This window comes from Plectropomus leopardus, chromosome 19 (assembly GCF_008729295.1).
Source record: "Plectropomus leopardus isolate mb chromosome 19, YSFRI_Pleo_2.0, whole genome shotgun sequence".
Lineage (NCBI taxonomy): Eukaryota > Metazoa > Chordata > Actinopteri > Perciformes > Serranidae > Plectropomus > Plectropomus leopardus.
The window spans coordinates 13,636,655-13,650,429 of record NC_056481.1 but is presented as its reverse complement, the minus strand read 5'-3'; the positions used below and the strand labels follow the sequence as shown (position 1 = coordinate 13,650,429).

Sequence of the window (13,775 nt, the reverse complement as noted above, 5' to 3'; positions counted from 1 at the left end):
CAGAGAGAATCCACATCATGCAAATCCACATACAACAATTGGGAATTTACATTTCTGCTGTATTGCATGCCCTGAGAAAAGCGCTTTCAATGCTTGAATGTTAAAACCATTGCTGTGTGTCACCAAAGCACAACACAATGCTGCAGGTGGCGGGCAAAATCTGCAGTTCACCCTCATTCCGACTAATATATTCTCCAACATCCTTCAACCGTGGCTAACTGCATGCTTTTGGTTTTCTGAGCACATGTCAGACTGATACTGCTGAGCCCCCACATCAAAGTCAAAACCTGCATCACTGAACAGGTCCAATATTTTTGAAACTACAACCTGCTAGAATTAATTGTATTGAAAAATGCAGAAAGAATGTTACTCGGGCTGGGGCTTATCATCAATAAGGGCTGAGATGAATGAAGGGCATCCATGCAGAATGGTCAATTACAACAGTTATTTCCATAAGATATTATCAGAAGCCATAAGGTCCTATTTGCCGTGGGCTCCCAGAGGACTTTAAGTGGCTCTGGCACACCTCACATACAGAACTAACCAATGTTTTACTCTCTGCCCCAAAAATGTAACTCCGACAACTCCACATGAAACTGTTGCCATTTTTATAAATAAAAGGAAACACACAAAACACACATGCTGTGCCAATTAGCCATGAACTTAAGTGGAACGATACAATTTATGTCAGAAGCAATTATGCTGCACTGAAATCCTGGTGTTTGTAATTACCACACATCTACAACATATAAAGAACATAACAGGAGCACATGGTGCAAAGCACATATGGTATTTTTTCTGAACAAATCTTTTTCAAACTCTTTGCAGATGATACCATTTTTACTGTAATACCTCACCTGGAGAAAATATTCTAAATCTTGAGTTTTTCTTGTGGCTTTGTGTTGTGATTGTTATTCTACCCAGAACCACCAGCATGCACCATTATGTCTGGAGTAAGAGTTTTGGAGCTATCGTCTGTCACATATTGAGCAAAAGTTCTCATGGGATCACAGGAAGATCTGTTATTGGAAGCTGTGCAATGTGAAAGCAAATTAGGAAGTTGGAAAAAGTTTTGGGCTCATGTTCTAAGCAAGCACAATTTTATAAGTAAATGGACGCCATTTTGGGAATTATAAATCAAAGTGGAAGATGCATTGTCAACTTCTATGGTGTGTGACTGACTGGAAAACATCATGATGTTTATCCTACGATTGCTAATGTAAGCGAACAAGAGCACAAATTGATTCAAATCTACAGCAGGAACATGGAAGTAAAACCCTTCCATTGGACAAAAACTCATTAACCCCCACTAACATCTGGCTTTTGTTATTAGAGGGAAAGGTTACAATCCGCATACATTTTGGAGACAAATGACTTGGCAGCTGTAACAGATATTTATCGGCTCCAGCTCCGATCAGCAGTGATGGAACCTTGGCAGCCTAGTGAACATGCTAATTATCGCCCATTTACAGCGTTTAAAACTTCTGTGGCTCTTCGTCATCTCAACCACAAACTCTATACTGTTTATTACCCCTGAAGACAAAACACCAGAAAAGATCAAAAAGGCATACTCCACTCCTCTATTCTACTGGCAATGGGAAAGGAGTCTATAACATATTTTTAGCAGATTTTCCAACATTTAAAAAAACTCACATATACATGCTCATTTTGGTGTAAATAACGGAATTTGTTAGCCTTGCTTGCTAATGTTATCACTACTTGACACTATATGTTAACTTTTTGCTCATGTTATTTCAAAATCTGAAATCTTATCTTCAAAATCCATGAAACGGATTCATGCTAAGTAAATCATAGACCAGAAAAACTGGTGTAGAAAGCTGCTCATCCACGGGGCAAAAGTTCTCATAGGATCACAGGAACATGTGTTATCTCTTCCTATGTTAATTTAATTTAGGGTGCCGTATATTCGCCTGTGGTGATTCTCTACCCCTGGCACAAGGACATATTTTGCCCTTGGGGAGAAGCTTTAGTGGCGGGTTTTATTCCAGACTCCCCATCACAAAACTGTCTGAGTGCTGTGGTGCTGAACACAAGAATAGGAAAACAGGTGACATGATTGGGTATGACGGCCAGCTCCACTACACCTCCTGATAATGTATTCCTCCACCTTTGGCTTTTTCATATTTTCAGAGAATATGTGCATTCTACTTTTGTGCACTCAGTGAGCCTGACATCTCAGAGCCAACGAAAAGTGTGTCATCATCTTAGTCTCTCCTTTGCTATCAGAGGTGCACGTCACAATCGTGTTTCTCCTCCTCCTGAGGGCATATTTGATATCGATCAGCATCTAAATAGGACTAATACTGAGATTTACGGTTCTTTGTGATTTGCACTGTGTCCGACAACTGATGCTCAATATTTCAAATGACACTTGCTCCTTATTTTAGATTTCTATGTAGTAAAAAGACATGCATTGAAACAGCAGTAATGTTGAAACAAGCCCAGTAATGGAGACTCAGGGGACAATGGAGGCAATAACTGTCATATAGCTAAATATTATAAACATTTGTACTTTGTGTGTAATATTGTGTGCCAAATACTTTCTGGTGAAGGCACTGACGTATCCAGTGGCCTTTCTGTCAACTCTGCTAAATTTGGGCTAAATTTATGCTTTTATGTCTTTTTTGCAAGTGTTGATGGTACTTTTTGTGATAGGTGTTTTAACAGTGGTGACGCGAGACTGCGAGTCACAACTCACCTGTCTGTAAACTCTGCTAGCAAGCCAGATCAAGGTTTTCAAACATAAACATGAGTAAACATCAATGAAAAGAGGAAGAAGATGAGTACCAGCTAAACTTGCACCCTGCTAGCAATGCTAAAAATGTTCAATAATATACTGGACAAATGAGCAGGGGACTTTATGCTGAATGAGGACTGCTGTTACACTGTCCTGTTCCTGCTCACCTTGTGCCAAAACAGTAATACACATTCTTAATCACTGTAATGCATGGTTAAGAGGCAATTGCGGAGTAGAGTCGCTGCTCAGGTTAAGAAGGAGTGACCATGCGGTCATCTTGTTGAGATCAAGATATGTTTGGCAAGTGAAAAGAAAGATGGAGCCAATCAGTGTCTGGAGCATGCTCCAGGACACTACTGTCGAAGTCACCATCAACACTATTCATTTATGATGGATTTCTTTGTCAAACACACACTGTCCAAAATTATTTTGATATATTCTAGTAAATTTGGCACTTGCCTGTGCCACTTAATCAAGTGTATTTTTTTTTACTTGATTTTTAAGTGATTTTCTTTGCCATTTTTTACTGATCAGAGACAGAGAGTTTTGGCAGTGCACTTTAGTAATGGCTTAAACATTTGTGATCAAGAATGGTCTACTTCCTACTGTAGTTATCAATACTGTGAAGATTCTGTTTCTCAGTCCCAATTCAAACAAGACCTTTGATTTCTTGTACATTTTTGGTATTTGGTGTATAAGATGCCACAGCACTGATGTGGAAGTAGGTCTTAACTCACATTTGCATGTTTATTTTGGGAGCCTTATTAGCATTGGCAAACATGAACATCCGGCAGGAGGGGGGAGGGTGTGGGGGAGGGTGGAGGGGAGGAAATGTTTCATAACAAAATAAATTGATTCCCAAGTTCAAAACTGTGTTCACATCCAATGATTCAAGTGTTTAAAGATTGTTCTGACATCTTTACTTGTCTAATGTTGGAAAATATCCAGCCGTCTATTATGCTCTTTGCACTGTGGCCTGGAGGAGAGGATGACGTCGAACGAGGCATGGGATCGTTAAACCTTTACTTTTCTGTACTTTAGGAGAGACTGAAGAGATCAGCACATATTGTCATGAGGGCGCTGATCCTGCATTGCTTGAAGGGATGATTGATCTTTGGCAGAATCTCCACCCAGAACCTCAGTGTAATCATTTGGCTTATATTTCTTCAAGAAACAACTTTTTCCCTTTATCACCATGCACAGTTTTTCTGACAGAAAGAAGAACCGAGGACAACATTGTGTACAGAGTAGTATGAATATAGTTATGGCACAGCAGCAACCCTGCTGCTATTTGCAGCTTTCAGCTTGTTGTTTTGGTCTGTCTGTCCATATGGTTAAATCAGCCCCGAAAAACAAAACCATGGGCAGGCATTTTCAGCAAACAACCTCAAAAAAGCTGACTGCACGCTACCTGCCTAGCATGAAATGGCAAAGAGCCAAAGTAAACAAATGGCTTGGAGAGTTGAACATTTAGCAAGCCTAAAAAGAAAAAAGTTTCATCAGGAGTTGGTGGACAAAACAAGAGGAAAATGACAAATGAATTATGGACTTAAACGTTACGTTGTATACTTTTTAAATCTGGATTTTCCCATGTTTTTTTTTCAAGTGATAAATGGGAACAAGTTTTGAAACTGGTGCAGTATTGAGTGAGAGCGCTGTGGCTGGTAGCAATAAAACAGGCTTCAATGTAACCACTCAGGACATGTTTGCATCATCAATTTAACACTTAAAGTGCTTGTTTTTGCCACTGACAGGCTCAGATTATCTCAAGTATCTATCAATATTGTGTAAGGGATCTCTACAGAGAGAGGCCTTTTTGTGAAAGAGTAAGATTCTTCTTTTGTTCCCCGGAAACAGCCCCAAAATCGTTATCGCCAAACCCACCAGGCCCCATTTCAATTAACAGTAATTTCATCAATGTTAAACACACTCCCTCCAAATAAAATAAAACATTGTGTTTTGTCTTCCAGTTGTCTAGTGTCTGGTTGGGTTGAAATAAACCCTTGAGTCACCCAGTTTGATGTGAAAACATGTTGGCCCTATACATGCTAAAATGATTGTTTATTCACTTCATATTGAGTCCTGTGGGTTTGGCAATGGCAAATTCAGGGCTGAGCTCTCGCTCAGTACTGGCCCAATTTCTTAATTTTTGTTCCCAAAAGTTACTCAGGCACAAACACACTGGGATCTAGGGTCAAGGTTAAAAATACGGAACTTACCCTTTAAAGTCGACAGGTAGACAGAGAGAATGGGCTGCTCATCTGGTAAATGTGTTAGCAATGCTAAAGGATGTGTCTTACTTCATGATAAATAATTCTTGAAAGTATTCTTTTCGTAAAATAAAATAATTTTATGGAATAATAAGGTCTACTTTATTTGTTTTAGAGATCTGATGTTCAGTATAACTGTTTTAAATTTACAGTGCTATGAGTTTGTTTCAGGGACTTTCTGCCCCCCTAATAATTAGAAATGTTTTAATGCAGATTTAATGTCCACGGCAAGTTACATTTTATTTTTTCATATTACTTATTGCAAGTTATCTTCAAGACAGTTACAAAATAATACGTTTTGTGATCACTGCAATTCAGTAAAATCTCAAGCACACCTGGAGTTCCACCTTGTTGCAATGACATTAAACAAAATCAGCATGGCAGTGAGTTTGGAGTAAAATGATAATATATTTCTAACTTACTGCCTGTACTTCTCTCAGGCGACAAACCCCCCAACCTTTCAATAAAACTACTCACAAACCTGTAATCATTCTTTCAAACAACAGGCACTCAGCTCCAGAGAAATTGGCAGACTGCGCCTGTTGGTTAGGTCCTCCAGTCTTTCCTGAGTCCCACAGTATATGCAGTCATTCAACTGTCGCTAATTATAGCCCAGAGGGTTGTTGCTACAAGTCTTCAGGGTTTCTTGATGCTGCTGTTGCACAGGTGGGACGTACCAATTTGTAGTGCCGACCGTAATATAACATGAAACACACACTGATTCTTGTTCCTATCACTGAATTATTTTCAGTCTCAGCTGTCTCCATTAAGTGGAATTATACATCATCACATCATATACGCAAGTGCAGAGAGTATTAATAATTAAATCAGTATTTTTTGTGCCATGCAAACTACTATAATACTGTGTGTTTCTCAATGTGTCAAACAAACATCTTTACACAAAAGGAAATTCACTTCAAAGACGTTGCAAATATTTGCTCAGTACATTTAAACTATCTGGTAAATTCACTGAATCATGTGACTGTTGCACCATTTCATGACTGTTTTCTAACTTTTTTCTACATAATATAACATTTAACGTGTACTTTTCTAAGAATCTTGCTCATGTGTAATTTATAATGCACTTTTTTATATAACGATGTAGGCCCCTTTAATTCCAGGTAGGTATACTAATGAGCTGTTTTTCAATTCAGCACCATTCAGCACAACTCTTCCCTCAAAAAAAAAAAAAATTTCATCATGTATTTTTAAAGTGATGCATGAAAGTGATTGCAGAGTTGAAGTGGATGGTGCCGTGAGGGGGAGCAGACACACAGGATCATACAAAGAAGAGAGATACTGAAGGTCCAAGCGAGATCTTGCACCTGCTAATGTGTGGTGCATGCATGCTCATAAGTCTACAATACACCTACAGTCATAAGCATGTTTTCCTCATGTCCTGTTTCATGTCTTTGGTTTTTGCATTACAATAAAATATTAACCTGGCGTCCTTATTGGCTTACCCCACAGAAATGATTGCTCTTATTTCTAAATATGCTGCTCAAAAAAGATTGATACACATTATTTTATATTATTTACTTTCATTAGCCTATATATATTCCTCCCGCTTGTCTTACCCCTGTATATCACTTTGAATTTTTGTTTTGAGTGCTATATAAACAAAGTTTGCTTGCTCTCCATGACAAATAGCAAGAAATACAACCAGCTGGCAGATAAACGATATCTGCTTGCTAATGCAGGCAAATGGGTTGTCAAAGGCATTAGAAAAGATTGGATTCCTGTCTTCAATAGATTTAATCTAGGTAATTGACAACATTTTAGATAGGCCTGCCATTTTATGAGCTGTGTGAAAAGTCCACCAAGGGTATATTTTAAGGAGTTACCTCTATTTATTCTGTTCAAGGTGTGAGCGGGTGCCTGAGTGAAACTAAAGGGAAAATGAAATAGCAAAAAAGAAGCAAAAAAAAAAAAAATCAGTTGCTTTTAAGTCAGATCAAAGAAAGATCTTGCAAGAGTCCTTTCTTTTCACCTACCATTAAAATGCATCTCATAGCAGGGAGAAAAAAGGCTGCTATCACTATTAAAAGTTTTGTCAAACTGAATTAAAGACACAGTTAGATCACATTTGCTCCCTATGTGCCTCCTACTTGGAAGTGCATTTGTATAGTGTGATTGTGTGGATCGGATAATCAGCTGCGGTGTACTTAGTGATTCGGTGCATTTTAGGTACATTTGCACAACGATTTTCCTGTGTTTAATCACTCTAACAACACAGTCACTGTCAGACTAGTGGGGGAAAAAGCAGCTTGAATGAAAATGACCCCAAGGTTAGTGATTGAAGGGGAAGGGCAAAGAGAGGAAACGTCAATGCTGAGTAGAAACCAAATGCCTCACACACACATGCACACACACACACTTACCTGCAGTGTCTGTGAACCCCAGCCACCGTTTCAATGATGGAGCACTCTCCCTCGTTTAGACAAAAGGCCAGGTCCTTGTCCTCCACACATGGCTTGAAGACCTCTGAACGTAGACTAGGAAGTGTCGGGGCCACTGCTGTAGACAGAAAAACACAGAGAGAACAGATTCAGTCACTATTGGACACAAAAGGTGAAAAAAATAAATAAATAAATTTCTTTCATTCTTTCAACTTCTATGATAGCTAATTTGCACAGCAATGTTTCTCATTTCTTTAATTTCTTTGATGTGCCTCTACACATGGCAAGCCGTCATAGTTTTAAAAGTTTAGTTTTCCTCGTTATTTGTACTGAAATGTCCACTCTGCTCAGAGAGGAAGAGAAGACTTCATTACTTGTTGATTTCTGACACTCTTTGGGCCAAAGGCAGGATTGCCCTGGGAGCTGACTTTCTTCATTACTGACTGAGTAGAATTAGCATTTTGAGTTTGAAGGTTTTCCGACTTTGCCCTGATGCAATAAAGAAAGCACTGGTGTAACGCATGTTGTTGACTGCAACAACATGTTTTTGTTATTGTTATCAGCGCTGTACTGCTTTTGCTGCTTTTATTAAACATATGTACAGCACTCCTGGTGTCTGTTTTGCTGTTTGTTTCAAATGAAACAGTTTAACTGCAATTCCTGAGTGGATTTCCTGGTCTGCTGCTTTAGTAAACACAGTTAGGAAACACAAAAATATATTACAGCTGTAAGGAAGCAGGATGGTAATGTTACACTACACAGAGGCAGAGTGGAGAGAGAGATGGGCTCAGCGATGTAGCTTTAATTCTCCTCTTCGAGGCTGACCCTGAGCCGCTCTCACATAAAGAGCATGACTGCCATGTACAAGCACTGCAATGCAGAGTTCTCCACCCTGTGAAACATGCACATCTGTCAGGCATGTGGTCGCAGTGAGTGCAAATATTGTGAACTAGCATGTGCCACCTCATGTTAGCGTATGCAGATATTAATTAATGCACAAGGAGACACGTGTGTTGGCACGCACACACACACACACACACACACAATAACATGGAAATGATCACTCACAAGCTCTTTCACTCCATCATGTCGCCAAGCTTTGAAAATTGGATTGACTGGTATTACGCTCAATACCTTGCCAATACAATTGGATTACACATCTGATTCTGCTTTCATCCATTTATGTTTTGCACACAGACACACCGTATAAATGCACACACATGCACGTTCACACGCCTTATTCTTCTAATTGTCATTCTGTGGCTTTTTCTATCCTTTCATGTGAGTCTGCAACATCTTTGTTGCCCAACTGTGCTTTGTGTGCCGCACTCCTGCCAGCCAATGGCTCTTTTTCAGTCAAGGCTCTAGTGACCGATCGCTTGTGGAGGAATAAAAAGTCGGTAATCCGTTTGTTGTGCCCCAGTGTCCAGTTCAATCTATGTTTTGTTTACGGCCATTGATCGATAAATCCGGGGGCTCTTCATGTAAGGCCCAAGAGATGATGAGAGATCAGAGGGAACACAAAAAGAGATATGTGGTGTTCCTGGGACCAACCAGGACTCTTCTCTGTCCAAGTCAAAACTTTGGAAGCTATCATTTAAACCACTTACTGTAGTGGCTGCATGGTTGTGGAAGTTGACACTTCAGAAGAGTTAGCTCAAAGTTCAGATCACACAGATTAAAATGAACCAGTTCACATGCATAGTTCACAAGTTACATTTTGAAGTAAGATCAGTTTTAAAAATGAGCTGCTCCAAGCTGTTCTCGGTCCACTGGCTTCATTACAGTCACAATAGCTGAAAAATGTGTTATGATTTCATTTCTGCGGAGCACATGATTTAGAAAAAGCAAGTCTTTAGACTCTGGAATCCGTTATACTTTGGAATTGGAATATTTACATATATTTTAAAAAGTAGTTATCAATTGTTATGACATACAGTTGAGGTTTCTGGCACAACTTCACCAACTTCCAAGGTGTATGGAGAATGACCTCTTCAATTGTTATGACATAACAGAGGGAAAATTTTAAAAAAATATCATACCTCTCTAGGAGTATCCCAAAAATTACTCAGTTTTAGACATAATATAACATTGGCAAACAAAAACAAAGCCAAGTAATGCTTCTTTCGTATAGAACAGCTTAGCAAAGCTTCAGGAACACTGCTTTCTTCCACGTCTAACTGGTCTACAATGGCATTCTTTCCCTGACCCTCATCAGTCTCACTCTTCATGCCTAAACCTAACCAACCCAACAAAACAAAGTGGTGAGTACTTGCCAATCATAGGGAGAGTAGGGTGGTTCATGACTTTGCTTTTCTATGAAATGCAAATTCGCCTCCCGGTCTGGAAGATGATGCATTTACAGTGTGGAGGATGAAGTTGTCGGAGGGTAAAACTCCTAACCACAGACTTTTTGGCCTTAAAGCCAAGGGTTGGTTTGCTAATAACTGTCAGAAGTGTGCTTCTTCCACTTCAAAAGTCCTGCTGCAGGCTACAGGTAGGCTAGGCCATAGTTCTATCTTTTGTCTTTCTTCTGATCTGCGCAAGTAGGCGGGAGTGAAAAGGAGAGTTTACAATGGCTGCATCCAGGTCTTATAATGGTGAGAAAGCCCTGCTGTTTATTCTTCTGTAAATTCTGTCCAAATTTCGTATTACATCTAAAACAAAGTAACAAAGTAACAAAGTTTTTATCCATTGTGTCTACTGAATACTTTCACTGCACCTTTTTTTTAATCACTTTCTGCATAATATAATACACTCTTAAAGTGATCAAACATATTTTCACAAAACAAGCATTGTTAACCACACTCACGCTCAACTTAATAAGTTGTAAAACAGATGCGTTCAGTTCAATGTTCACCAAAAACATGTTTTAGGGCATTCATGCACAACATGAGGGGGGTGTTTTTAAATGAAAAGAAAGACATTCACATTCTGCATCTGTTGAACGCTTTTTGATTGCTAATTTGAATAATTTTTGGCTCACTTTTTATACATCAGCCCCAAGAGTGTGATGCATATGAAAGTAGGTTTTGAACCCGAGCTGACTCTCTCACTTTCTAGGCTTTAAAAGACACAGATTATGTCTTGTATTATTAATTCCACAAATTCCCAGCGTGGGATGTTCAAAAGGTTATCTATTCCAAGATGCAACTTTAATAATAGAAAATAGAACACAACGTCTCCCTGTGGTACGCATGTCCCTAATAATAATTATCACGGCATTTAAAGTACCTTGTATCTATTATTCAGACAGCAGCAGTGACCACGTGTGAGAAATAGCAAGTTTGATGTACAAAGACAACGGCCACTGTGTTAGGTCAGAGGTTTAGGTTTAAGCACAGGAGGCAGAGCTGTTCTGACAAAAGCGGAAATTGATTTTGTGCTGTAAGCCTAACCATTGATATATTTACATTACAAAAGCCAAGGTCAGGCAGACACCAAACACCATTTTAGTACCTGCATCGCAAGAAATCTTATCTTTGCTAAAACGTTTCAAAAACTTTATTTTCTTCCATTTGTCACCTTATCTTATTTCAGTGAAGATGGCTTCTGCTGATCCACTATTACTGTACATTCTTGTCTCTTTAAAAAGTGGTGCAAGTGCAGCAATCATTTCATTTGTCACATGTTGTTGACAGAGCAGTGGGATAGGATGTGAACTACACAAGGTCAGTGTGGTACCTTTGACGCAGCACTTTGGGAATCGATGATGATGTATGACGTGTATTTCTTTCACGAGGGACAAAGCTCTAACAAAACTCCAAGGCACATTACAGCAGCACCTTTTGTATATTGGCTCTCTTTTTTCTTCAGACAGCGAATGTGCCAGTTTCACACCCACAGAGAGGGCGGCTGACATGAGTGGTCTTAAATTAAACATATTATGGAATACTTTAAATGTGCAAAGGATATCTAGAGTAGGTCTTCGAAATTTCCCATGGTGTTAATATTGCACTTATTCCGGTTCCCAATGAATCATCTGACACGTAAACCGTTTTAGCTTTGTTATTCATTAAAACAGAATAAAAAGTTCAAACCTGTCACTCTACAGAATAAAGGCTCTACTTTTTCTCACCAGGTGCGAGTTCTACAAGCAAATACTGATTACCTCTCAAAAATCTGAAACCAAAACCTTTTAAGTCTCTTCTCCTTTAGCCCTGTTGGCCACATCAACGAACAAGCCATCTTCAGATATGTTTGGCCTTGAGCAATACCGGCTGTCAATTTCTTATGGGTTCCCGTTTCATCACCATGACAGGCAAGAAATGGTAAAAAATCAGCAGCACAGCAAGCGCAACTTTGAACGAGCACCTGTCAAACAGGATCCTGTCGAAACGCTGCGTTTTTTAAACGCTGCCCTGTCAGAAATAGAGCAAGTTAATAAAGCAATTAGTCAGCTTCTTGAACATGTCGGAGCAGAATGGTGAGAATGCGTGTTTGTATGCTTTGATGTGATTTTGTTCTGTGTTTTCATTCCGTGACAATCAAGCGACTGACCTAGAATAGATCAGTGTGAACCCTAGTAGTAGATCCAAGAAGTCAAACCAATTGGAGCATTTTTATAGAGAGGACAGATTTTCTTTTATATATACATATATCAAACCACTACTGAAAGCATATCACATCTTCATTGTCATTATTGAGGTAATAGCTGATAAATGATGTGTCCCTTGCTCTTAGGAAGCATTAAGATGTTGTGTCATGACTAATTATGACAAACATACAAGTTGCCATTAGGGTAATTTATCAACACTTTTTTAATGAAGCCTTTTACAGAAAAAAATCCTTGCAATGCAAGCCTCTAGCAAACTCTATTAAACTCAACCCTCACTCTTAGGTGGATGTGAAAAAAAAAAACATGGTGAAAAATGTGCTAATAAATGGCAGCTGCAGAGGGAGCGTGATTCATTCTGGACTCTTTGAAATCATTTTCACGTCTCTCACTCTCCCCGATGCACAAAGGCAATCCAGATTGCCGATTCCCATGGTAACTTTCAAGGAATCTACTGGCTGGGGATCACAGATTCAGACGATGCTTGAGAGATCAGAGTTATCTGAGAGGAATGCTGAGGCTAGTGCTCCTTCCCAGTCACTAATATTGAATCACTCCCAATCAATATCTTCAAAAAGCCTAAAATAAATATAGGATTATTTTTTTAATTTTACCTTTATTTCTAACATCACTACATCACTACATAAATCGACTAGAGTCAAATGAGATAAAACTGGAACTAATCGATCAAAATAAATGCATTCTAACATTTCAGGAACTGCTAATTAGACACATCAGTCTTTTATATAGTAAAAAAAGGGGAGAAGTTGCTGTACGACATGTTTTTCTCTATGAATGCACAGCCAATCAAAGTGCACTAAAAGTGGGCCAGCATCTGCAGTCAGACATTATGCTGCACAGTGCAGCATGTATCTGAACAGTTCTTGTGGTAAACACTGAGACATTTTTAATGTTTGCCTACTGCTATAAACTTTGATCGTTTAATAGTATGTAAGAAACTCCTCTTTACACTATTCATACTATTTTAACAAGACACGAAGCAATAAAACAAGCATAATTTTTATCGAATACATGCCTTGACATAGCAGTGCAAGAGACTAACAGTTATCCAGGCAGGTAGGATTGTTACGCATCACTTCTTTACGACCTGTGATTATCTTTAATGGAATAAATGGCGAGCGTTCCATTTGTACAGCTTTATTAATGTTATCGTCAGCAGATATGTCATCTCAATTTTCATAGTCCAATGTTTGTCTTCTAACTTTAATGCTTGATTATTTTCAACTGTTAATTATAACACAACTTTTTTATTACAGTTTCTCGCAGCCTTAATTCAAATTCAAGTCATGAAGCTGGAAATCAATTGTCACAAAACAAGCTTAATGTAATTGTCCTGTGGAGGCCTCCATATTCTGTATATACACTCTACACACATGCACTTACTGTGGAGGGTGCATCACTGGCACAGACAACACAAGAGACAATTCCATTTACAACTGTAGCATTTTCCTTCTATGGCTTCCTTCTAATGTGCTCATTAGTGTTCTTGTGCTGAGCTTTATCCCCCAGGAGACAGTGGTCGGGAGAGAACTGCCTGTGTTTACTGCAGCACACATCAAAGAGGGCCTTACTATGTAAAGGAAAAGTCCTAAGAGAGCCAGCTGATTGCTTACCCATCATGCATCGCTGCCTTTTGGACAGAACCATATTCAGAGGACTTTACAGCGCAGTAGGTAAGGACAACACATTGGCCCCAACAATGCAATCTGTGACAATAGTTTGGAAATGACTTTTTCTTCTGTGAAGCAGCACTTTACTCCCTGCTGCAGGAA

The 13,775-nt window shown here is 39.1% G+C and overlaps 1 protein-coding gene across 1 annotated transcript in view; it reads right to left on the bottom strand.

Moving 5' to 3' along the window:
• nrg3b (neuregulin 3b) overlaps positions 1–13,775 on the bottom strand; it is a 243,443-nt gene that overhangs the window by 114,688 nt on the left and 114,980 nt on the right. Inside the window, exon 2 of the mRNA XM_042508234.1 lies at positions 7,410–7,545. Coding sequence (XP_042364168.1) covers positions 7,410–7,545 — 136 coding nt within the window. The remainder of the gene's footprint in view (positions 1–7,409; positions 7,546–13,775) is intronic.